Here is a 26553-nt window from a genome sequence, read left to right on the forward strand (position 1 = left end):
TCCCCACCCTGGACAATGGACACAATGCCAATAATGATTTATTGTGACGTCTCAGGGACTAGTCGCAATAATCTGAATGGGGTTTAAAAACAAACAGCAAAACAAAACTGTACAAATAAGGTTCAAACGTCATCTTACAAAAAAATTGCCAAATTTTGACTGCAGCAATCAGGATATCGGTACGGAGGGGAACAAACAGCTGACAGTTCAGAGGCATTGTGAGGAAACGAGCGTAGTGGGTCCGTGTCATGGTAATCACTGGCAGAGCAGGGCAGTCCATGGGAGTCGCCTTGCTGTGTCAAGGGCAGAGGCATGGAGTCCAGGCCTCTGGATCAGTGTTTGCTCTTCTTTGTCTTTTTGTGGGAGCGGTGTGGTGACCGGGAGCTAGACCTCCTCCACGTCTTCCTGGCTGGCGAGGGCGACCGGGACCGCTTGGACTTCTTGGGAGACTTTGACTTTGTTCTGTTGGACAGGTAGGTGATAAATCAGTCAGCCCAAATATATATATAGAGTACTGAGCACATTAAATAGAACACAGACAAGTGATTTCACACAGGCCTTACTTTGAGGGAGAATGTCCTCTGTATTTCTGTGTCCGTTCCTCTGTGTCTCTACTACGTCCCCTGTCCCTGCTCCTGTCCCGGTCTTGACTCCTTTTACTCTTCTCCTTCTCCCGTCCTTTACTGCTCTCCTCTGTCTTGTCTCTCCTCTCCTCTTTCTTTGATCTGTCCTTTGACTTTGGTGTGGATCGCTCTTTCTTCTCCTGGTCATCCTTATCAAACTCCTGAGGATCAATTGCAGCCAGGTGAGTTATTGGGTCAAATGTACAACTGCAGCTTTCTGGTCCCCTCGGCCATTGCCTGTACGACATAAAAGCACACTAGAGACCCACCTTCTGTAGCAGCTTGTTCCTGTAGTGCTCCACCTGTTTCTGCATGTTCATTCCGGACTTCTTGGGCCTCTTCCCAGTCTCCAGCTCATCCTGGAACTGCATCACCTTCACCTGCAGCAAAGACAATAGTATGAGATATACTATATGTACACCAAGAACAGTGGGTCCAATTGTTGCATAAATTAGTGGCAAATCAACTGCCTTCAAGAACAGAACATTAGTCAAGCGTATTTGAGTTTTAGGAAAGCGCTATAAAAGACCTATGTATTGTCGGATGGCCGCTATGGACAGACTGAATTACTACTGCAGTGGGTTGTGTGTGGTACTGTTGGTGCCAGTAGACTGTGCTTGCCTCCAGCTCTCTCAGCCGGCTCCTCTTGCTCTCAGACATCTCGAAACTACTGAGGGAGCTCTTGAAATCAGCACTGTCGTACTTAGATGGGCTGTCATCATCGCTGCTGTCACCCTCTGATTCGCCATCTTCCTTAGTGTTAGCACTGCAGGGGGGGGGAGAGGAAGAGCCATTCTTCTACTGTCTACTGCAAGACAGGCTACAATGATGGTAACTCAGGAAAAAGTTGCCTTCCCAAAAATGTCAACATCTTTTAGAGATGGCTTTCACCAGGTTCTTACCTTACATTCATGTTGTCTCCAGAATATCGCTCTCCCACACTGTCCCATTTGGATTCAGTGTTAGCTGAAAGAGGAAGAGGCAGAGTGAGGGATAGGAGTAGAGATGTGATTGTGGGGTTTGCAGTGCTGAACGTGTACAGTACCTTGTGGGAGAGCTTCAGCATCGTCCACCCTCTCCCATTTAGACAGAGCCACTTTGGAGTGGGCCAGATCATCCACTGGAAAACACAAAACATACATCAAGTCCACAGCTTATAAATCTTTTATGGTTTTTCACAGATAAAAATCGGCCAAATGGACTTACAAGGCATTCCGTCGATGTCATCCATGGGAGCGCCCAGGGGAACTCCGTCAATGTCGTCAACAGGCACCCCATCCAGGGAGGCAGGGTCCCAGGCCAGGGGCGAGCCGTCGAGGTCGTCCAGCGGAGCTCCATCTAACGGTGCCCCGTCTAATGGGGCTCCATCCAGGTCTGGAGACGCCACCTGAGGTGAGATACCCACATAAACCAATGACTCGAAATTCAGCTCTGCTTCTAGCTGCATTGTAACACACACTATCAGAGAATGTAGCAGTCATCAGTCAAATAGGCATTGATCAAAACTATTTTCCAGGTCTCGTCCAGGAAGGGTCCTGTCCTGAGATCCAGCTCACCTCTACCCTCTCGATCACTTCATCTCCTGCCTTGACAAGACCCAGAAAGATATTCTGCAGCTGGATCAGGTAGGGCTCTGGGTAGACGGCCCAGTCTTCCCAGACCCTGAAACAGCCCATTATCTTTTGCTGAGAAAAGACAAACATAGGTGAGTGTTAATGTATTTGCTCTGGTAAAGGCAACTTCACACAACCTTGACAAAGGGCAATAAAGCATTGACATTTTTTTAAATACACTTATTACCTTGAATTGTTCCGCTTGTAGTCTTGCTTGTATGTTTCGATATGCATCACTAATGTCACCAAATATCTGGGGCAATTTTGCTTCAAAACTGAAGGAACAAAGAAACAGTGAAAACCCTCAGATACACACAGTATGACCACCGAGGGTGTGTATTCTATAATTACAGACTTATCTAAAAAATACTTCTTACTATTTGCGATAATAAGATGCATTGGCAACTTTGGCACAGGAGTTGTACAAGATGTCGGATACCAGGTACAGTCTGGCAATCTGTGGAAATAAAGATGGACATGACGATTGTGAGTAGCATGTCACGTGAATGTGGTTGATCATGCACATGTGAGACTCATAGGATGGACCCGTGTACAGGAAGTGGGTGAGGGACCTTTTTCTGTAGGGGTGTCTGAAGGAGAGACAGGGACTCCGCAATGCACCCCACCACCTCCTCCGCTGCCTCAGCTCTCTCCAGACAGAACAGCATGGCATCACCAACGTCCTCCCTACGAGGGGTGAGCCCTCTCAGCAGTGTCTCCAGTCTCTCTCTGTGCCTGGAATAAACACACAGGTTTTGTTGCCCAGAGAACATTGAATTTCACCAGTCAATTGTCTCATAACATTCCTCAGAGAACTTTTCATCTTCAGTCTGCCTCAGAACCTCCCTCTTTGCCCCTGTATGTACAGCTACACTCACTCGGTCTTCAGCTGGCCCTTTTTCAGCTCCTCCTCCTGAGAGGGAGACTGTTCCTCCTCTCCCGCCTCCTCGTCTCCATGGAGGTAGGGGTTCAGGAGGGGCGGCCTCCAGATGGAGCCCCCACGGAACATCCGGAAGTCTGCCGTCCTCCACTCACTGGGGGGCTCGCCCTGGGGATAGAGGGACACGGATGAGGCACAGCAGTGAGTAGAGTAGGGAGATGGACTCCTGGCCATAGAGGTGTAGCCAGGTCAGATTAAGGGCATGACCTACCTGGAGAATGGAGTAGAGTTTCCAGCGGTAGTACACCTGCTCTTGGCTTTTGTTGTCAAACAGGAATCTAAAATCATCAATAGTTTAAAACGTTGGTTTCAAAATATATATGATCATTGATATGACGAGGGAAAGGGAACGCTCAGCAATGGCGCCTTACCTGAAGTCAGGATTGTTCTTCTCTTTGCTCATAATGATGGCTTCAAACATGGGTCCCTCACGCACCACAAACTCTATCATCCTGTGGATGAGGCCCAACAGATTCCTGTGGAGTAAAAGGAGAGGGGATGAGAGACCAGACGCTGTGACTTGTCCCCCCCCCCCCCCCCATTCAGACCAGTGGCCATGTCAAAGCTCTCACTGCACACTGGCACTAAGCCCCTTAACCTCTCTGTCTCTCTTCTATAACACTGTCCCTCTGCCATCATTTGTCACAGCAATGTTGAGGATATGTTGTGTGTTGGTCTGCACACGAACGAGTGAGTGGGGGAGACTGTCTGTCCCTAGTGCGCAGCTACATCAGAAGGTGATCATGACGTGTTTCCTTGTCATGTGTCTAGAATAATGGTTCTTCTCCCCTCACATATTAAGTGAATAAATGAAAAAGTGGGACAATATATGATAGTGACAAGTGACAACATTACTTACTACTATTAGCTACTACTGATTTGATTCTAAAACGCATCTGCCTTCTAGCTGTATCTGTCTGCAGTGTCTCAGCCAACCCAGATAGGAAGAACCAAGGTTGCCACTGAAGTTAGTACCAGTATGTTTCACTAGATATAGGCCTAACTCACTGACTCCAATACTCACTTAAGTCTAACATTCTATTTTCCCGACAGAGGATTACAATGGTGTCATTTACTAATCTAATGATGACATTAATTAATAAACTGAGGGCTTTGCTTACTAGGCCAGAGGTTCACTTTAACCATGTTCAACTGAGAACCTTGGCCCCTCTACTAGTCATATACAGGGCCCCCAGTCCTAAGCAGCAGGGGTTACCAATTCCCTGAATATAGGCCATGTTGTCAACAAGATGGCTTAATGCAGACCAATGTTAGAACAGGACAAACTATGAGACACACGTAGGGAGAGAAGCACAAAAACAGTGTTACGGTCTCAGCTGTCCTCTCCCATTAGTCATGTACATACAGACATAGCACTTAGGACTGGGGCTTCCTGTCGGTCACATACGTACACAGGAACAGTACACCACGGCAGGGCCTCTAACACTGTGTTCTGTCTGTGAGAACGGCTGGTCAGTCGTAGTAGCAGTAGTAGTAAGAATGGATAGAGAGTGTGTACCTTTCTGTTGGGATAACCACTTTGACTACGGCTTCGGACAGAGTCTGTTCGTGAAGTCAAATCAAATAGTGAAGATATAAAAAAAGTGAGTATATATACAGATGAAACACTGCAGGATACATACAGCATAGAAAACGACGATAGCAGTAACAGCTATACATTATTTGAATGAGGGAAAAAGATCCCACATTCAAGAGACGGCTACACTAAGTCAATTATCTATACTATAGGATATCCCCACCCTCTTAATTTTACAGTAACATTTTGATTGAATATGGTTCTGTAACAAAACCTCATAACTCCATCTGGGTCAAACCCCCTGTCTTAGGACATATCCTGAAACTAAGACACTACTAGACTAAGGAATAGATTCATAACATGTCTATACATGCACCATAGGACAAACCAACTGGAATTTAAACTGAGAAATGGAACTCGGAACTGCTACTTCAGAACATGACCGTCACATGGTCTTGTGTGTGCATCTAAATGCAATTCTGAATTCTAGATCAAATTCTAAACAATGTCCAGTTGATTGATCCTATGATAAATATCACCCCGCATAGGATATCTGCTACAAACACACCTAAAATTGGCAAATTAACTGTAGTGTAAAACAAAAAAATATAACCTTGAATAAGAACCATGCACACACCCTACAGTGTTAAAAAAGAACCAACCTACCTTGTCAAACTCCTCCTTGGACCTGCCCCATGGCTTGGTAAAGTCATTGCGGAAGCGGTCTCGGGGCTGAGCATTGAAGGGCAGGCCAGAGGGGGGTGGGGGTGTGGAGATTTTCAGTACCCCTATGGGTGTATAGAGAGGCTGGGGAGGGATACGAACAGCTTTCCCCCATCCCAGCTTCATTTCAAAACCCAAAACTGTTTTACCTGCAGTAAAAGGAGTAATGATCCTACATGAGCCTACATGGTCAATGGAACATTTGACAGTGCATTTATCATCTGGCAGCATTTACTGAATAGTATGTTTAACATTCTCTTATCACAGGCTCACCGTCTAGAGCAGCCAAGGCCCTCTCTGCATCTTTCCTGGTCATAAAGGCCACGAAGCCTCTGTTTGTGACCCTGGTACGTTCCTCGTCACTACGAGGCCACATGATCTTCACGCTTGCCAGGGGACCATACTTGCCAAACTCTTTGCAAAGCATTTCTTCATTCATCTGTCACATTATATAAAGTATCATATCAAAACAGTTTCACAAAAATGAAAGAAGTCAGCATTTAAGTAAGTTGAACTTATCCCAAACAAAAGAAGAGCAAGCTAGACTATCTCCTTTGTCAAAACATCCTAAGCAGATAAGAGTTCCTTTACCTTTGGGTTAATGCAGCCAATGTACAGGTTGGTTGTGTTCGGTGTTGCTGGGTCATCATCAAATACTGAAGGAAGACGTGCATATTCAGCTAAACATGTAAAAGCTAAACATGTAAAAGTTCATCTTTGATTTGGACAAAGGTCATTATTTTTCCAATGCAAGGGACAGATCTGGCTCTTACTTGATCGTCGTGTTAGTGGTATGTCCAAGTCTCCATATCCTCCTCCGGGCTCATTTTTCTTTTTTTTGTGCCTTTCTTCACGTTCCTCCTGTATTCTATGAGAACAGTCATTTTAGTAAAAAATGTGAACTACAAATTGGTCAAATAAAGAGTGAAACATGATTTACGACGACGTGTCAAAAACATACTGCTTTAGCTCCTCTTTGAAAAGTTCAAGGTTGCTCTTCTTCTTCTCTTCCGTCTTCTTTTTAACAATCTGTGGACCAGACAAACATAAGGGGGCAAAATAATGTATAGTATTATCTTGGTTACAGTAAGAGATTCACATGGTGACTCACCGGCCTTCTGACTTCCGAAGAGTGTGCTGGTGAGACATTCTGGGACACTGAAGTAAACTTCGTGTTCGGTCGGTAAAGCTTGCTCTTTTTGATCTCTGCTGCTTCCTCTTCTGCAAAATTATTTAATAGAAAGAGTAACTATGCAGCACTAAAATAAGTGTTCGCAACAGACCCCACCAGAGCTGTATTAGCCAGCATGTTTCTGCTCACCTTTAGTTGCATTCACGATTCCCCCACGAACAAACGTTTTCACCCCACTTTTGTCGTTACTGTCAAAAGATGCCAAAAACTCTTCGAAAACGTCAGCTGCTTTTTCTTGTTCCTGGAAATGTGATATTGTTTTAAAATTGTAATAATAAACCTACACTTTGTTGCAGATATCTATAAAGGGTCAAATATCTTACCTTTTTCTTCAGATCTTCTTGTTCTCTCTTGGTCAATGTTCTCTTAACACCTACAGGTTTCCCTTTCTTGCCATTTTTGTCTGCCATGCTGATACTGCAAATAAACGGAAATACCGTATCAGTGGAGGAAATGCACATACACCCGACGCACAAACGTATTGTATTTGTGTTGCGAGTTACAGTTCTTCTGGAAGTGTGGGTGCCCATTTGCAAAAGCTCGCTGTATGCAACTTCATGCACACTTATTACATCTGCAGGTAAATAGTTAGCAAAGTGCTGTAGCTAGCCAGGTACGTAAACTAGCTGTTTAGCTAGCTGTTTAGCTAGCGGTAGCGAGCTAGATGTGGCCATCCGCTTAACATTGTAAAGCTGGCTAGCTACACGTCATCATATTTGTTGACTTACCTGCACATTTCTGTCGCCAGATACGAACCCTTGCTAATTAATATCTAGACAGCTATCATTTGCTTCCTTACTCTAGTTAGCTAGCTAACTCTACTGATACGAGCCCTGACAACCCCCCCATACAATCACTGTGGTAGCTAACGTTAGGCCACATCTCGCATGCATGTCGTGTGATCTGGCGTAAAGCTTTGCTACGGCGATCATTTTTAACTTACTGCAATAAAAAAAATGAAATAAAAGCTTGTTTTGAATTATCTACATCGCAATAAGTATGGATCATTGACACTAAAAGTGACACATTTCTTACCGTAGAAATGTACAATGCGTTTGTTATTGCTCCACCATTTTGAATAAACAAAAATGGACATAGCGGAAAAGCGATGTCACTTCTCGCTCTGACCAATAAAACTGTCGTCACTAGTTAACACAGCCACAAAGTCATAAACTCCGCCCATTCACACAATTGACCTTCTTAATCTAACCGTAACCTTAACCTCAACCGTGACCACACGGTTAACCTTATGCCTAACATGAAATTAAGACCAAAAAGCACATGTATGTTTTCATAAATGTTTACTATATAGCCCGTGCCACTTTGTGGCTGTACTATCTAGTTGACCCCCCACCCACACCTGAGTTGTCGGCTCTTTCAGTGGGCTATAATAAAATCATAATATCATAACATGCATGCAAAGTTATTTAGCAATAAAATCTATTACATTTAATTAAATCTATTGTAAACCCAAAAACATTTGGGATGTGTGATCTTTACTCAATACACATGTAAGTGCAAGTAGGCCACATGGATAGAAAATGTGTTGATTACCAAATAAATGAAACATTAATATTACGTTTTTAAATAAGTTGCTATATTTCGTAGTTAATTTACAATTAATGTGAGTAACTGAAGGACCATAAGTAATCAAGCAAATCGAAATACACAAGTTGCTCATGATTTCATACAACTGCATAGTCTCATTAAAATTAATGTTTGACATTTTATCAGCACATTTCCAGAGGCGCTGCTGTAAACATAATGTAAAATGGCCTCCATATACAGTGCTTTCAGAAAGTATTCAGACCCCTTGACTTTTTCCTCATTTTGTTACATTACATCCTTATTCTAAAATGGATTAAATAAAAACAATTCCTCAGCAATCTACACACAATAGCCCATAAGGACAAAGCGAAAACAGGTTTTTAGATATTTTTGCAAATGTATAAAATAAAAAAATAAAAACTTATTTACATAAGTATTCAGACCCTTTGCTATGAGACTCGAAATTTAGATGAGGTGCATCCTGATTTATCATCCTTGAGATGTTTCTGCAAGTTGATTGGAGTTCACCTGTGGTAAATTCAATTGATGGATTGAACATGATTTGGAAAGGCACACACCTGTCTATATAAGGTCCCACAGTTGACAGTGTATGTCAGAGCAAAAACCAAGCCATGAGGTCGAAGGAATTGTCCGTAGAGCTCAGAGACAGGATTGTGTCGAGTCACAGGGTACCAAAAAATGTCTGCAGCATTGAAGATCCACACGAACACAGTGGCCTCCATCATTCTTAAATGGAAGAAGTTTGGAACCACCAAGACTCTTCCTAGACCTGGCTGCCCGGACAAACTGAGCAATCGGGGGAGAAACGACTTGGTCAGGGAGGTAACCAAGACCCGATGGTCACTCTGACAGAGCTCTAGAGTTCCTCATAGGAGATGGGAGAACCATCCAGAAGGACAACCATCTCTGCAGCACTCCACCAATCAGGCCTTTATAGTAGTTGCCAGACAGAAGCCACTCCTCAGTAAAAGGCACACGACAGCCCGCTTGGAGTTTGCCAAAAGGCACCTAAAGACTCTCAGACCATGAGAAACAAGATTCTCTGGTCTGATGAAACCAAGATTGAACTTTTTGACCTGAATGCCAAGTGTCACATCTGAAGGAAACCTGGCACCACCCCTACGGTGAAGCATGGTGGTGGCAGCATCATGCTGTGGAGAGGATTTTCAGCAGCAGGGACTGGGAGACTAGTCAGGAGAGGAAAAGATCAACGGAGCAAAGTACAAAGAGATCCTTGATGAAAACCCGCTACAGAGTGCTCAGGACCTCAGAGGGGGGTGAAGGTTGACCTTCCAACAGGACAACGACCCTTGGCACACAGCCAAGACAATGCAGGTGTGGCTACATCTCTGGAGAGACCTGAAAATAGCTGTGCAGCAACATACCCCATCCAACCTGACAGAGCTTGAGAGGATCTGCAGAGAAGAATGGTGATAAACTCACCAAATACAGGTGTGCCAAGCTTGTAGTGTCATACCAAAGAAGACTCGAGACTGTAATCGCTGCCAAATGTGCTTCAACAAAGTACTGAGTAAAAGTTCGGAATACTTATGTCAATGTGAAATTTCCATTTTTAAATTTTAATAAATAAGCAAACAATTCCCCCAATTTTTTTTTCCTTTGTCATTATGGGGTATTATGTGTAGATCAATGAGGATTTTTTTGTTTGTTATCCATCTTAGAATAAGGCTGTGTAACCTAACAAAATGTGGAAAAAGTCAAGGGGTCTGAATACTTTCCGAAGGCACTGTACATGCCAACCCCATTAACAAGAGCTAAAAATACTTTGGGTAACAGGCTGAGATGTCCTAACTTCACATGATAGTTCCCAAAATAAATGTGTTGCATATAAATCTGTGTAGCCTGTCACTTCAGCTCTTTATCACTTGTCATTTAATTACTTGAATGTCTAGACTTTTTCCGAGGTCCAAACATTTTGTAAACAAGAAGTAACTAAATGTGTGCCATACATACTAAAATAAACATCAATATAAAGTGTCTTCAAAATGTGAGCATATTGGAAGGGTTAAGAGGGGGATTAATGAGATGGTTTTTTATATAGGCTACAGACAGCACAGGTCCTCAACAATGATCACTGTAGGATGACAGTACGGCCTTCTCGGCCTCTGCCTCTTCCCCTGCCACTGCCCCTCTGTGGACCCTGTCCTGGGCCTGCCCAGATCCTCATACCAGTGAAGCGGTCATTGAGGGTCACTCCCGTCTGAAAACCAGGAAACAGTCATGGTGACATATTCATTATTTATAAGGAGAAGGTAGCTGGTGGAACGACAGAATTAGAATCTGAATTTCATAGGCTCTCTATGTTAAAGACATCGAAATGTTCTAAATACTGGTAATGGCATATCACCTGATTTATAGTGGCCTTGAAGTTAAATCTGAGAGGGATGCCTTTGGGCTGGGGGGACGCCCCTGATGGACTGGATCGGTCCATCACTGTGGCCTGTTTAGCCTTGGCCCTGAGAGAGATCAGATAAAGACACAGGACAGATAAGGAATAGCTTTTGTAGCCTATCTGAATGCACATAATTAGTAATAAAACGTGTGTTTTGTACAGAGCCCACAAAGGCCTTCTGTAAAACATGGCTGCAGTGTGTACTAATGTATGTGCAACTCACGCGGGCTCTGAGTTGGCTTTGGAGTTGGGCAGTGACACCGTCAAGGTAGAAACACCGGAGGGCGCCTTTTTCCAGCTATTGCAGGTAATGTCATGAGAACATATAATAATGAGCAATACTACCAATATAATTTGGTTTATTTGTCACAAGCAACCACAGTGATGTTATCTCACCTTCTAACCTTTTGGTACTTATCCATTTTTCCATTTGCTGCGGGAAACTAGAAGGAGGGGAAAGATGACAAATGTACATGTAAGGGTTTCTTTTACTATTATTTTGTATTCATTCAGATGAATTAGTAGGTATTAGACACCGTACTAAGATAATCTATTGCAAACCATAAAAAAACAGTATTCATTGAACAGTACCCAGTAATATGCCTTGTTTTACTCATGCTGAACATGACCTCTGTTTGCATGGCTCTTACTGTAAGTGCAGAGATACTGTACATTCATTCCTCTGAATAGCATGGCCTACTAAAGGTTGTGTATAAGTGTTATAAATGTGAAAATAACAAAATACCCCTCTGTTTAGGATGAATGGCTTCCCACCGCCCTGTCTCTGTTTGGGCTGGAATGGTGGCTTCTTTTGCCCTCTGAATTGGGGAGGAGGCCTAATACGGTGACACAATAATCATGCCCATAAAGAGACTGTACAAATCAAATGAAAAAGACAAACAATATCCCTAGCGAAATCCCTAAAAGTGCATGGAATTGTGAACAAATGGAATCAATGTGTTTCACAAATAAACCTATCTATCAAAATCATATGTCATAACTCAGTAAATTGCTAATATAATTTTCCATATTGGAAGAACAGGAGTCTAGGCCTTCATACATTTACATAAGACTAGAGTAGGTTCCCAAAGCTCAAGTCCATCTGACCCTGAAGCTACTCATTTGAATGTTTCTTAACTGCATAACTGATGCACAAATCCTGTGGTGACACAAACATAACATAATGACATACATACACATCATGTTTATACTATACACGCATAAAACCCATGCATACAGATCATGTATATACTATGCACACATAAAACCCATGCATACAGATCATGTTTATACTATGCACACATAAAACCCATGCATACAGATCATGTATATACTATGCACACATAAAACCCATGCATACAGATCATGTATATACTATGCACACATAAAACCCATGCATACAGATCATGTATATACTATACACGCATAAAACCCATGCATACAGATCATGTATATACTATGCACACATAAAACCCATGCATACAGATCATGTATATACTATACACGCATAAAACCCATGCATACAGATCATGTATATACTATACACGCATAAAACCCATGCATACAGATCATGTATATACTATGCACGCATAAAACCCATGCATACAGATCATGTATACACTATGCACACATAAAACCCATGTATACAGATCATGTATATACTATGCACGCATAAAACCCATGCATACAGATCATGTATATACTATGCACACATAAAACCCATGCATACAGATCATGTATATACTATGCACGCATAAAACCCATGCATACAGATCATGTATATACTATGCACACATAAAACTCATGCATACAGATCATGTATATACTATGCACACATAAAACCCATGCGCTCAGAGAGAAGGAAAGCCATGTCAGAGTCTAAGAGAATCTTATGCATTATAAAAGTGCTGTGATAATGCATTAAGCAAACATGCTGTACCTTCTCAAAGCCCCTGGGGGACCTCTGTATGGTTGATAAAAGGCACCCTTGAACAACGGTTTACGTTTTCCAAACTGTGCTCCTTCCTGAGGGTAAAAACCCCCCCAAACAATTACCTTTTGTCACATCTGACTAATAACTTGGACTTAACAGTGTGTGCACTTACTACATTGCATCATATTCACATATTGGAAAAGTGCAAATGTCAGTCATTTTCTGTGCACATACCTTTGTGTTCAAAGAAGGTCTTTTTAAAGGGCTCACACCTTTGAGGTGATGTGCTCCAAAAGGAGTCTTTCTGAGATATGGTTTTACTCTGTAATAGCCAGGAATGGGGGGTCCCATGTAACGCGATTTGTAGGGTCCTAAAAAAAATAGTTATAGTATAATCAGCTCCTTTCTCCAAGAGTGTGATGATATGGTAATGATGAATGTCTTCATATGGAGGGATATGCAAGCGATGAGTGACCAATACAGTAGGCATACCTTGCTGGAATTGATAAGGGCCACGCCTGAAAGGAAATATCTGCTGTTGTCCTGCCCTGTCCAGTTTCTTGAGGACAGTGTTTTTGTTTGTGGTACGTCGGTCCCGAGCCTTGTTGGCAGCCTTATTTGCCTTGTTCTCTTTTTTGTTCAGTTTGATGATGTCATCTGGGAACAGGGAAGTAAAAGCTGTGATTCAGATGAGAGTTGTCATTGACAATTGAAGCATTCACTCCAAGCTGAAATCACTCACTTTAACTTGTCACTTGAGAAGCTGAATCCATTACGTGTAAGGGGAGCTAATGGGATCCAAAATTACAGTGGCATTATGTCTGCGATGTTCAACTCAATATGACAGTAATGGATGAGCTCCCCTAAAATCTCAACTGGATGGTGTTTTAATAGCAGGTCTACATCTCCATTAAAGCACTACAGTTTAAAGTGGCATATTACATAAAGACTAAAGGAGAATAAGAAATCAGATTGTAGACGTGTAGGCTATGTAACGTGTGGTGCAGGTCCATGTCACACCAAGATGCCTACTTGTGTCGAATGCATTTTGTTTTATTGTTCAATAAGATTGAATAATAAAGCAATTATTGTTGCACTATGGAACATATTAAGACATGAACTTGACTCTGCTTTGTTTTCTGGAACAACATTGGATTGGTTAACACGCATACTGCAAAGAATCATGAGAAAATGTCCAACCTAGTGACAAGTCAATCTTCTCCGATGTGCGGGGCTCTTGCGCCTCTTGCAGATCTGACTCCTCCATAGCAGTGGGTTCAGGTTTGGCAGTGGCTGCATCTGCAGTGGTCGTGATGTCCATTATTCCTGTGTTGCACGCAGGGGCAAACCTTTGACGCCCTGTATGGACTTCTCACTTGTTATGGTCTCAAATGTACCCTATATTTTCCTCCACGAGTAAAGCAATGATAATGGTCAAAAAAAGATTATACACTATATTTTACTCAAACTTCTCTCATACATTGGGGCCCTCTTGCTCCTAGGCAGCTGGTAAAGTTTGTCTGCTGCGCTGATAATGTCCAGAGAAGAGGCAACCCAACCCTGTAATGAATTCAACCAACTGCATGACAGAGCCTAAAATGAATTCAACCAATTGCATGACGGAGCCTAAAATAGCTCATGTTCTAACAGTAGCATTAGGCCTCTAGGCAAGCAAAACATTTGGTAGACCTTTTACAAAGTAGGCCTAGACACTGTGTGCAACAGACGTCTTTCTGGAGGTTCAATATGCTTCATTAGACATCACACAGTGTGATTGTTAATGATAGTAATAGTAGTCTCACTATCAGCAACTTTATCTTACAGTACATTTATGTCGGCCTGTCAGCTTTGCATTTTTGGAGACGGAGGGTTAATCAAACCACACAATTTCGTTTTGGTGGGAAATACATAGTTGTGATTAGTTCCAGGTGCAAAATGTTAATGTGCCTAATCATACTTTTATTTATTTTACCGTTATTTTACCAGGTAAGTTGACTGAGAACACGTTCTCATTTGCAGCAACGACCTGGGGAATAGTTACAGGGGAGAGGAGGGGGATGAATGAGCCAATTGTAAACTAGGGATTATTAGGTGACCATAATGGTTTGAGGGCCAGATTGGGAATTTAGCCAGGACACCGGGGTTAACACCCCTACTCTTACGATAAGTGCCATGGGATCTTTAATGACCTCAGAGAGTCAGGACATTCGTTTAACGTCCCATCCGAAAGACGGCACCCTACACAGGGCAGTGTCCCCAATCACTGCACTGGGGCATTGGGATATTTTTTTTAGACCAGAGGAAAGAGTGCCTCCTACTGGCCCTCCAACACCACTTCCAGCAGCATCTGGTCTCCCACCCATACAGGTCTGTATTGGAACCTGTTTATAACTCCAATAGTTTATAGACAGGTCATGGCACAGACGTGATTATGTTCCCTTCTCCCTGATAAGAAAAGGCCTGTACCTCTATTCCAAAAGGTCCGGTAGGCCACGGAGGTAAAATTATTTTTATTTCAGATATTCGGTGGATATTCCGTTTTCTCATCAATAGCTATTGAACCAAGCATTCCATGACTATGAAGAAGGCATATTCTGTATCTGTATTTAATTTTTTATAATACGAATGATATATTATGCTTACACAGAGCATGCCATGACTACGAAAATGATATATTCTGAATCGGGGGATGATGGACATAAATTCACTTATATCTTTACATTTTTTGTGGGAATACATTTTTTCTTCTTCTTCAAAAAAAAAAAAGCTATGGATTTCTGTATAATATTTCCTAGGATTTTTTTACCTGCAGCAAACCTAGTGGATCATGCTGGAAATAACGGTAAAAGCAAAGTGCCCCCTCCAAAAAAACGACCAAAAAGCATGGCCCTAATCGTGGTTCAAGTCTCAAATGCTGCGTTTACACAGGCAGCCCAATTCTGATATTTTTTCCACTAATTGGTCTTTTGACCAATCACATCAGAGATGTCAAAAGACCAATTAGTGAATAGAAGATAAGAATTGGGCTGCCTGTGTAACTGTACACAGCCAGATACGGCTGAATAGTGGTGCATCTGTGTTGTACACTTTTTAATCTACTAGATGGCACCACCTCTGCTGAAAGTTGACAGATGAAGTTAACTGTTTCAAATGGTAACGTGAGGAGCATAAAGCCCATTTTCCAATCGTTTTTTAGTCTCCGAGTGAAACAAAGTAAAACACACAAATCCCAGTCCTAATTTCAATGTAGCTAATCTCGCTAAATCTGGTTGTGAAACTGAGCCAAATATTTTGACCTATTTGCAACTTCAGTACCCAAATATTCTTGCTGCTCCCACAGGATATCCTAATGCTGAAAGTAGAAACTGGGTTCAAAAGCTCTCATAGGGGCCTGACATAATTTTGTTGGGTGTTATGCTGGCCCAAAGATTCCATGGCCACAATAAAACATGTTAATGTCATGGTAATTTTAATGCCAAATTGGAGAATAGTTTGCCTCACTATGGCTCTGTCCCTACCTAATATCGATGTTGCTGCTAATGGGCTAAGGAATGGTTTCCCTGACACTGATTGAGCCTAGTCCTAGAGTTAAAAGCAAGATCAATGGATATTATTCATTTAAAGGGCTTTTTAGTCTAGGACTAGGCTTAATCTGAGTCAAGGAAATATGCTCAGTTGTACCACAGGTGCCCTTTACTTTCATCTAGTGGTTTTCTAGACATCTCCTGGTGCAATGTATATAGTGTTGCATATTGCTGTATCTGTTTTTGTTGTATTGCTCGCTTCTTGAGAGTATAGGTTGCTTGTACTAACACTACATTTAACATGTGTTTTGGTAGAGAGACAGTACATTTATAAAATTACTTGTACTATCTATTTTTAATAATCTCTGTCAGTATGATATCTAGTGGCCTTTTTGGGTACTTCAAATATCCGCTGGTGTCTGAGGTCTTTGTGTGGCCTTGTCTGCCCGCTAATGTTTGTGGAGATACACTTGAAAACGAAAGGTCAGGGTTGAATGTAATTGAGTTGCAGATTCTACAAGTTATCTTGGCTTTAGGCAACACATCTACAATAGGAGCGCAAGCCTTAAAACAGCAATAATACTATCACTGCGGTGCTATAATATAATGAAATGTGTGGTTTAAAGCACTGGACCAGTAACTCGAAAGGTCGCTTGTTCGAATCCCCAAGGCGACTAGGTGAAAAATCTGTCAATGTGCCCTTGAGAAAGACATGTAACCCTAGTTGCTAAGAGTTTCTGCTGAAATCTAATATTAATTTGCTAGTAAATTTCTTTAATGCAATACATTGGTCCAGAAATGATGACAACTGTCACGATCGTATGGCGGAATGACGGACCAAAATGCAGCAGTTGGAAAATAAGCCATCTTCTTTTATTTAAAAAAAAATGACAAACAATAAACACGAAACACTTTAACAAAATAACAAAACGACCGTGAAGCTACAAACGTTGTGCACATACATACAGGCTACAAACGTTCTACATAGACAATTACTCACAACCAATGAGAGCCTATGGCTACCCTAAATAAGGCTCCCAATCAGAGACAACCGAAATCAGCTGTCTCTAATTGGGAACTCATTCAGGTAACCATAGACTCTCCTAGACAACTAAACATACATAGACAACGCTAGACATCTACACTCAACACAAACCCATATACTACACCCCATAACCCCTTTACCATATAAACACCCAAAACTAACAAAACATAAACATTCCCCATGTCACACCCTGACCTAACTAAAATAATCAAGAAAACAAAGAATACTAAGGCCAGGGCGTGACATAACCCCCCCCTTGAGGCGCGAACTCCGGGCGCACCACACAGTCTAGGGGAGGGTCTGGGTGGGCTTCCCTCCACGGTGGCGGCTCCGGCTCTGGTCGTGGTCCCCACTTCACCACAGTCCCTAACCACCTCCTTAGCCTCTTCAAAATGACCCCTCTCCACATTAATCCCATTGCATTAAGGGACAGCTCCGGACTAAGGGCCAGTACCAGGGTAAGGGGCAGTACCAGGGTCAGGGGCAGTACCAGGGTAAGGGGCAGTACCAGGGTAAGGGGCAGCACCAGGGTAAGGGGCAGCACCAGGGTAAGGGGCAGCACCAGGGTAAGGGGCAGCACCAGGGTAAGGGGCAGCACCAGGGTAAGGGGCAGCACCAGGGTAAGGGGCAGCTCCGGACTGAGGAATGGCAGCTCCGGACTGAGGAATGGCAGCTCCGGACTGAGGAATGGCAGCTCCGGACTGAGGGACTGCAGCTCCGGACTGAGGGACTGCAGCTCCGGACTGAGGGACGGCCCATGGCTGGCTGACAGATCTGGCTGCTCATGGCTGGCTAACGGATCTGGCTGCTCATGGCTGGCTGACTGATCTGGCTGCTCATGGCTGGCTGACTGATCTGGCTGCTCATGGCTGGCTGACTGATCTGGCTGCTCATGGCTGGCTGACGGATCTGGCTGCTCATGGCTGGCTGACGGATCTGGCTGCTCATGGCTGGCTGACGGATCTGGCTGCTCATGGCTGGCTGACGGATCTGGCTGCTCATGGCTGGCTGACGGATCTGGCTGCTCATGGCTGGCTGACGGATCTGGCTGCTCATGGCTAGCTGACGGATCTGGCTGCTCATGGCTAGCTGACGGATCTGGCTGCTCATGGCTAGCTGACGGATCTGGCTGCTCATGGCTAGCTGACGGATCTGGCTGCTCATGGCTGGCTGACGGATCTGGCTGCTCATGGCTGGCTGACGGATCTGGCTGCTCATGGCTGGCTGACGGATCTGGCTGCTCATGGCTGGCTGACGGATCTGGCTGCTCATGGCTGGCTGGCGGATCTGGCAGATCCTGTCTGGTTGGCGGCTCTGGCAGATCCTGTCTGGTTGGCGGCTCTGGCAGATCCTGTCTGGTTGGCGGCTCTGGCAGATCCTGTCTGGTTGACGGCTCTAGCGGCTCCTGTCTGACGGACGGCTCTAGCGGCTCCTGTCTGGCTGGCGGCTCTAGCGGCTCCTGTCTGGCGGACGGCTCAGTGGGCTCATGGCAGACGGGCGGCTTTGCAGGCTCATGGCAGACGGGCGGCTTTGCAGGCTCATGGCAGACGGATGGCTCAGATGGCGCTGGGGAGACGGATGGCTCAGATGGCGCTGGGGAGACGGATGGCTCAGATGGCGCTGGGGAGACGGATGGCTCAGATGGCGCTGGGGAGACGGGCAGTTCAGTCATCGCTGTGCAGACGGCAGACTCCTGCCGGCTGAGGCGCACTGTAGGCCTGGTGCGTGGTGCCGGGACTGGTGGCACCGGGCTGGGGACACGCATCTCAGGGCTAGTGCGGGGAGAAGGAACAGGGCATACTGGACCCTGGGAGCGCACATTAGGCCTAGTGCGTGGTGCCGGAACTGGTGGTACCGGGCTGGGGACACGCATCTCAGGGCTAGTGCGGGGAGCAGGAACAGGGCATACTGGACCCTGGGGACGCACATTAGGCCTAGTGCGTGGGGCCGGAACTGGTGGTACCGGACTGGGGACACGCATCTCAGGGCTAATGCGGGGAGCAGCAACAGGACGCACAGGACTCTGGGTACACACAGGAGGCTTGGTGCGTAATTTAGGCACTGGTGGTAAAGGGCTGGAGACACGCACCATAAGGCTAGTGCGTGGAGGAGGCACTGGTTGTACTGGGCTGGGGACCGTCACAGGAGAGTTAGTACATAGGGCTAATATAGGAGGTGCAGGACTAGGGAGGCGTACAGGAGGCCTGGTTCGTGGGACTGTCCTTTCCAGACAGTTAGCACGCACATCAGGACGAGCATGTAGAGCTGACTCAGGTAACCTCACATCCCGCACACGCTCTGTCGGGTGGATCTTGTGCCTCACGCACCAACACAGCAGCTCCCTCATTTCACTCTCTTCCAACCTCCCCAATAAATCCTTAACCGTCTCTGCATCATTCCCATTGCTCCCCTCCAATCTCAGCCCGACTGGCTCAGGTTCCCTCTTAGAGGAAGCACGGGAAGCACGGGAAGTTGACGCAGTTCTCCCATCAGGACTTGCCACATTCCTCATGAGCCCCTCCCCAAGAAATTTTTGGGTATTACTCACGGGTCTCCAGCCTTGCTTCCTTGCTGCCTCCTCATATCGCCTCCTCTCGGCTTTCGCTGACTCCAGCTCTTCACGAGGGAGGCGATATTCTCCAGGTTGATCCCAAGGTCCATCTCCTTCCAATTCGTCCTCCCAACTCCAGAAATCCTGTGTAGGTAGGTCCTGTTGCCGCCTTCCATGCCGCTTGGTCCTATGGTGAGTAATTCTGTCACGATCGTATGGCGGAATGACGGACCAAAATGCAGCAGTTGGAAAATAAGCCATCTTCTTTTATTTAAAAAAAAATGACAAACAATAAACACGAAACACTTTAACAAAATAACAAAACGACCGTGAAGCTACAAACGTTGTGCACATACATACAGGCTACAAACGTTCTACATAGACAATTACTCACAACCAATGAGAGCCTATGGCTACCCTAAATAAGGCTCCCAATCAGAGACAACCGAAATCAGCTGTCTCTAATTGGGAACTCATTCAGGTAACCATAGACTCTCCTAGACAACTAAACATACATAGACAACGCTAGACATCTACACTCAACACAAACCCATATACTACACCCCATAACCCCTTTACCATATAAACACCCAAAACTAACAAAACATAAACATTCCCCATGTCACACCCTGACCTAACTAAAATAATCAAGAAAACAAAGAATACTAAGGCCAGGGCGTGACAACAACACACACACACACCAGAGTCTGGCTTCCCTGCCTCACCATAAGCTCTCATCACTGACCATACAGTCTTCTTTTATGATCTACAAAAAGCCTTTGGGGACAGATAGAGGATCAGTTTTACTATATTGTATTGACAATGGAGACCTGCTCAATGATCCTCAATCTGCTCTCCTCAGGCTTTGAGAATACACGCCTACAATGTCCATAACTTTTATGTGTAAGTGCACCCGGTCATCTGTTTGTTGGTTGTGCCTGTCGGTTTGAAGCCTGGCTGACGTGACTCAAATGACCACACAGCGAGGAATAGCTGCGACTCACTGGTCTGGACAGGAGGCCGTTTGTTAATACAATATTCACTCAGAAATTGTGTGGACTCATTGATTGATTCTTTCAAAAAGGTAGTTTTTTTCTGGGGGGCTCTGTGTGGCTCTGCCTGTGGGAGTTTGAGTGAGAAAGACACAGAGGAGAACCAATCAGTAAAAAAGCACAGCCCCCTTTATTATCAACGCATCGGGCTGACAACATTAAAAGAGCCTTTCCAGACCCTGAAGTCAGGAGGACTTTGAATTAGGCATCAGCCAGGCTAGTAGGTTCGGGCCTTTGGCTATGAATCTCTTTTACTCTAATCCATAATCATGCAGAGCCGCAGCAAACCTCTCACATTAGACCTCTTTGGAAAAGACCCAGTGAGACAGTGTACTTACAATTTTTTTTTAGGTTATACTATATTGCGTATGGTTTTTAGTGGCCTACAAGATTAATCTGCATTTGAGGTTAAGGTAAACTACCCCTAAAGAACAAAGGTTGGGCCTCTAATCACTATTTGAACTGGACCAGGTCAATCGTGTTCCTGAGGTGGGTAACACATTACTGCCAACTACTGGATGAAAAATCAGTAATCAACCCTTGTCAGATTTAAGAAACTGTCCATTGGATACGTTATTGTTCATACACTACCGACACATTCATAAACATGACAACACAGCCTACGTCACATTTTGACACTTCATCCAAAGTGCTTGACCTTACGATTTTTAAACAGGCCTAAAAACAGGTAATGCTAGCTGAAGTGGATGGTGAATGTATTTGGCAAGTATTGAATACAGGAGCTAGAGGCAGAGGGAGTTTCTTCAACCAAACCCATCTACACACATCTATCCACTTTCATCCCCTATGCCAACATCCATCCATACAAGTGCCTTGTCAACTTTCTGTTAAAAAAAATGACATTGAATTAAACAAATTTGATCAAAAAGCAGTTGAACATGAGTGAGCAGAATTTAGGACGAGGGGTTTGTCTAAAGCAAAGCAACTTCCCCTGATGTATCCTGGAGAGAAAGAGACCACGGGGCAGTTGAGGGATCATTCAAATTCTGTGAGGGATGTAGTATTTAAAAAGGTAAATAGCCTGATGTGGACAACCATTCACAGGCAAACAATTTGAAAGTGTCTAGGAGTCATCTATAGGTAATACCACACAACATGAGAGCAACATACTTTGAGGGCATCATGCCTAACAGCAAGTGTAGAAGAAGAAGAAGGGACTGTCCTTGAAGGACAGGGAAGGAGAAGAGGGTCTCAGCTGAGGTCCAAGCATTCTGAGATGTTCTGTCCTGTTGTCCCTCAAACAGGCCTGCAGGTGCCATTAACCAGCCTACATACCATCTGTGAGTGAACTGTGAGGATGGTCAAGACAGAGAGAAAGATAGATCAATATTCACTGTTCCATTTAAAATAGTGCATTCCATTTAAAATAGTGTAAAACTGTTCTAGAGTCATATTGTCTCAGCATGGTAGGGTTCAGCAGGGTTAGAAAAATATGTAGACTTGGTCATGGGGCCAGGCGTATTACTTCTCATCAGGGTGTTGTAGGTGGCGGTAAAGCAGGACCGTGAGAGCATCATGTCCACTGGATAGGGCTGAGTGACTGAACTGTTTGAATGGTTCTGTGGGTGTGAGAGAGAGGGAGGCAGAGAGGAGAAAGAGAGAGACAAAGAAAGGGAGAGGAGAGGGAGACAGAAAGAGAGCGATACAGAGAGAGAGAGAGAGAGAAGTGTGTGTGTGTGGTGGGGAGGGGGGGGGGTCAGTAATCAAGTAATATCAGACTGGCTCCGTTTCATTGATCATCAGCCCCCCAGACAATGGGTATGTATACATTCAGAGAAGTAGGCCAATTACCACAGCAATAGTCTTGTTCACAACTGAAGAGTATAGTCAACGTCTGCGTTTCATTGAGTAGGAAAGGATGTTTGTATACCCATACCAATAAAAAGGCTCACTTTAACTTACTGTATTGGCTGATGGAACTAAATGAAGTTCATGATGATCTGCTCAGATGCCATACTGTGCCTTACTCCTACGGACACACACACACACACACACACACACACACACACACACACACACACACACACACACACACACACACACACACACACACACACACACACACACACACACACACACACACACACACACACACACACACACACACACACACACACACACACACACACACACAGACTCTAGCTTAATTTGATATTGTTGTATGTGTAAGCAACAGGTAAATTATCTATGCAAAGTGCCAGATAGGTAGCCATTTACAGTAAATGCAGTTGATTATTACTCAGTCAATTATCACCATCAGCCAGCCAGAAGATCTAGCTAAGTCAGCTACAGAAAGTAATAGAGAAATCTCACCTTTCTGCAGCAGATAGCGCTGGAAGGGAAGCTTCATATTGTAGCATGTTGAGGTATTAACTACTACTAGCTACAGTGGGTCTTTCTTTAAAAGTTGTGCCATATTGCAGCACTGCTTGAGGGCTGCCGCAGAATTCTATGGCACGTTATTTAAGTGTCAGCCATTGTTGCCATTAATGCTAGTTAGTGCTAGTTTGACCACCAGAGGGCATCTTTGAGAAGCATTTGAATGTTTTTAATATTGGCTGTACTAGAGAATTTAAAACATTTTTTGTAAGAACATAGCATATGGGATTGGTTTTAAGAAATGTAGCTTAATTAATTTGATTAATATTATAGTGTTTCTATCCCAAGAAAAACAAATCCCTCGGGGTTTATGTTAGGAAAATATGGCGCTGTACAATGTGAACATTCGGGAGTAGGCTACTAAGTGACTGCGAGTGAAGAGCAAAAAACTTTACATTTCCACACCCTAACTGTAGGCTAACCAATACCCAAACGTAGATTCAGTGAAAATAAAAAATCTAATTGATTTATTAAGACCAGTCCCCATGCTTGTCTCAGAGCAGCGCTGAAACGGTGCTGAAATAGTTGACCACATGCGGGTAGGCTATTGCTTCAAATTCTATGATAACAATCGGCTACAATACTGTAAAGTAGACCTAATAATGTTTACAATAATGCTTAAATAAATCGACTGCTGGTCTTTACTGTCTGTTGCACATTTTTTTATTGAATTTCATTTCCAGCGAGACTATTCAAGCCATCGACTCACTGATGGTTGAAGATGATGAGCGATCGGCAAAGGCAATCTGGAATCTGCTGGCATCATGGCACAACATCACCAACACTCTAATCACAGTCAGAAGACAGTTGAAGAAACTTGAGTGGACTTATGGAAAGGCTCTGTAAGACATTATATATATATATATATATATATATATATATATATACACATACAATCATTCAAAAGTTTGGGGTCACTTAGAAATGTCCTTGTTTTTAAAAGAAAAGCACATTTTTTGTCCATTAAAATAACATCAAATTGATCAGAAATACAGTGTAGACATTATTAATGTTGTAAATGACTATTGTAGCTGGAAACGTCGGATTTTTAATGAAATATCTACATAGACGAACAGAGGCCCATTATCAGCAACCATCACTCCTGTGTTCCAATGGCACGTTGTGTTAGCTAATCCAAGTTTATAATTTTAAAAGGCTAATTGATCATTAGAAAACCCTTTTGCAATTATGTTAGCACAGCTGAAAACTTAAATGCTTTATTATCCAAATGTTTAAAGTGCTGTGTGGGCGACGGACAGAATGCATTTGACTCTTTTTAATATTGGCCATCAACCAAAAACACAGCATCTACCGAGGTATAAATATGTTATTGAATTCAATGTTTTTTTTAACTATTACAAAATGCAAATGTTTATTAGGCTACTGTTGTAACGATTGTCGTCGGGAGAAAGAGAGGAGGACCAAAGTGCAGCGTGGTACGTATCCATAATACTTTTAATAAAGATGAACACGCGAACAAAAACAACAAAACGACCAACGAACAGTTCTGAAAGGTGCAACAAACACTAAACAGAAAATAACCACCCACAACTAACAGGGTAGGAAAACAGGATACCTAAGTATGGTTCTCAATCAGAGACAACGATTGACAGCTGCCTCTGATTGGGAACCATACCAGGCCAAACACAATAGAAATAGAAAACATAGACATACAAACATAGAATGCCCACCCACATCACACCCTGACCAAACAAAAAATAGAAACATACAAAGCAATCTATGGTCAGGGCATGACAAATGTGCAGTGTCTTTAAACAATGCTCCCTCCTACCCTCCTTCTTGGCAAAAGGCTATTGTCCTGCTAATAGCCCATCATGGGTGGATGGCTTCTTTTCTATTCCAATGTTTTGAATAATGTATTAATTACAGTCATTTACCATTCTCATTCTCGGAGTGGAAACGTTGTTTGCAGAGATCACAATCTCATTTTCAAGTCCTCTGGTGGTTGCAGTCCTAACCCTGGAACGGGTAGCGGCATAGAAAGAAGCTGGCTTGATGAAAGCTATGTCCATTTCGTCTGTTCTCTTTGGTGGCAAAGTCTTTTTTTTTTTTTTTAGATAAATAGCTCATTTTTTAATGGTAACTGTGTTAAGGGTGGAGTTTGGGGCAGGGTGAGGAGTACTGGAAAGATGTGACTCCAGTTTACAATAGGGCATAAGTATACAGCAGATCGCCGATTGTGCTCACTTTGATTATGCTGTAACAACATACTGTAGCACCATGACCAGGATCTCTACTCATTTAAGTGAGCAGATTAGGGCTTTCAGGAGGAACGGAAAATTGCGTGTTCATTCATAAACCACGTGTTATGCAATCTATATGGCATGTGCAATTGAATCGGTACATCGAAAATCTCTTCCCAACTATTTTGCCATCTCTATGGCACAGCTGTCAATTTTTTGGTCCTTAAATGAAACTGGTACAGTTGAAGTCAGAAGTTGCATTTAAACTCAGTTTTTCACAATTCCTCACCACTTTATTTTAAGAATGTGAAATGTCAGAATAATAGTTGAGAGAATGATTTATTTCAGCTTTTATTCCTTTCATCACATTCCCAGTGGGTCAGAAGTTTACATACACTCAATTGGTATTTGGTAGCATTGCCTTTAATAAATAGTTTAACTTGGGTCAAATGTTTCGGGTAGCCTTCCATAAGCTTCCACAATAAGTTGGGAGAATTTTTTAATTTTTTAATTTTTATTTTTTTGAAAATTTTCTCCCCAATTTTCGTGGTATCCAATCGCTAGTAATTACTATCTTGTCTCATCGCTACAACTCCCGTACGGGCTCGGGAGAGACGAAGGTCGAAAGCCATGCGTCCTCCGAAGCACAACCCAACCAAGCCGCACTGCTTCTTTAACACAGCGCACCTAAAACCTGGAAGCCAGCCGCACCAATGTGTCGGAGGAAACACCGTGCACCTGGCCCCCTTGGTTAGCGCGCACTGCGCCCAGCCCGCCACAGGAGTCGCTGGAGCGCGATGAGACAAGGAAATCCCTACCGGCCAAACCCTCCCTAACCCGGACGACGCTAGCCCAATTGTGCGTCGCCCCACGGACCTCCCGGTCGCGGCCGGCTGCGACAGAGCCTGGGGGCGAACCCAGAGACTCTGGTGGCGCAGTTAGCACTGCGATGCAGTGCCCTGGACCACTGCGCCACCCGGGAGGCCCCAAGTTGGGAGAATTTTGGCCCATTCCTCCTGACAGAGCTGGTGTAACCGAGTCAGGTTTGTAGGCCTCCTTGCTCACACACGCTTTTTCAGTTCTGCCCACAAATTTTCTATTGGATTGAGGTCAGGGCTTTGTGATGGCCACTCCAATACCTTGACTTTGTTGTCCTTAAGTCATTTTCCACAACTTTGGAAGTATGCTTGGGGTCATTGTCCATTTGGAGGACCCATTTGCGACCAAGCTTTAA

At 43.8% G+C, this 26553-nt stretch overlaps 2 protein-coding genes and 1 long non-coding RNA gene across 3 annotated transcripts; all 3 read right to left on the bottom strand.

Annotated features, from left to right (window-relative positions):
* Window positions 1-20: 20 nt before the first annotated feature.
* Window positions 21-7759, bottom strand: LOC129868948 (U2 snRNP-associated SURP motif-containing protein-like). Its single transcript, XM_055943324.1, has 24 exons — window positions 7664-7759; window positions 6952-7045; window positions 6758-6869; window positions 6548-6657; window positions 6398-6465; window positions 6210-6304; window positions 6028-6092; window positions 5710-5875; window positions 5380-5585; window positions 4696-4739; window positions 3548-3652; window positions 3388-3454; window positions 3115-3284; window positions 2809-2971; window positions 2614-2693; window positions 2424-2511; window positions 2180-2308; window positions 1830-2010; window positions 1669-1743; window positions 1526-1589; window positions 1245-1389; window positions 893-1003; window positions 564-784; window positions 21-462 (listed from the first exon to the last, which is right to left on the bottom strand). The coding sequence occupies exons 2-24, from the start codon at window positions 7036-7038 to the stop codon at window positions 333-335; spliced, it is 2682 nt and encodes an 893-aa protein (XP_055799299.1). The 5' UTR covers window positions 7039-7045; window positions 7664-7759; the 3' UTR covers window positions 21-332.
* A 149-nt stretch (window positions 7760-7908) lies between these two features.
* LOC129868949 (UAP56-interacting factor-like) lies at window positions 7909-14115 on the bottom strand. Its single transcript, XM_055943325.1, has 9 exons — window positions 13744-14115; window positions 13036-13200; window positions 12778-12914; window positions 12550-12635; window positions 11356-11446; window positions 11007-11053; window positions 10834-10908; window positions 10566-10674; window positions 7909-10418 (listed from the first exon to the last, which is right to left on the bottom strand). Exons 1-9 carry the CDS (start codon window positions 13862-13864, stop codon window positions 10290-10292), a joined length of 960 nt encoding a protein of 319 aa, XP_055799300.1. The 5' UTR covers window positions 13865-14115; the 3' UTR covers window positions 7909-10289.
* Window positions 14116-19834: 5719 nt separating this feature from the next.
* On the bottom strand, window positions 19835-22707 carry LOC129867812 (uncharacterized). Its single transcript, XR_008761687.1, has 3 exons — window positions 22639-22707; window positions 22202-22295; window positions 19835-22025 (listed from the first exon to the last, which is right to left on the bottom strand). It is a non-coding gene; the product is annotated as an uncharacterized LOC129867812 (long non-coding RNA).
* Between the last annotated feature and the right edge of the window lie 3846 nt (window positions 22708-26553).

The sequence above is a fragment of the Salvelinus fontinalis genome, chromosome 13, assembly GCF_029448725.1.
Source record: "Salvelinus fontinalis isolate EN_2023a chromosome 13, ASM2944872v1, whole genome shotgun sequence".
NCBI classification, from domain to species: Eukaryota; Metazoa; Chordata; class Actinopteri; order Salmoniformes; family Salmonidae; genus Salvelinus; species Salvelinus fontinalis.

Bases quoted from the DNA above. Each gene is read 5' to 3' on its own strand.
- LOC129868948 (XM_055943324.1), bottom strand. From the start codon at position 7,038: ATGGCAGACAAAAATGGCAAGAAAGGGAAACCTGTAGGTGTTAAGAGA. The intron at 6,093-6,209 runs GTAAGAGCCAGA...GTCTTCCTTCAG, and splicing joins ACCACTAACACGACGATCAA to TATTTGATGATGACCCAGCA. The intron at 3,455-3,547 runs GTAAGGCGCCAT...TGATGATTTTAG, and splicing joins AAGAACAATCCTGACTTCAG to ATTCCTGTTTGACAACAAAA.
- LOC129868949 (XM_055943325.1), bottom strand. From the start codon at position 13,864: ATGGACATCACGACCACTGCAGATGCAGCCACTGCCAAACCTGAACCC. The intron at 11,447-12,549 runs GTACAGCATGTT...TCACCGTATTAG, and splicing joins CCCCCAGGGGCTTTGAGAAG to GCCTCCTCCCCAATTCAGAG. The intron at 10,675-10,833 runs GTGAGTTGCACA...GATCTCTCTCAG, and splicing joins AAAGCCAACTCAGAGCCCGC to GGCCAAGGCTAAACAGGCCA.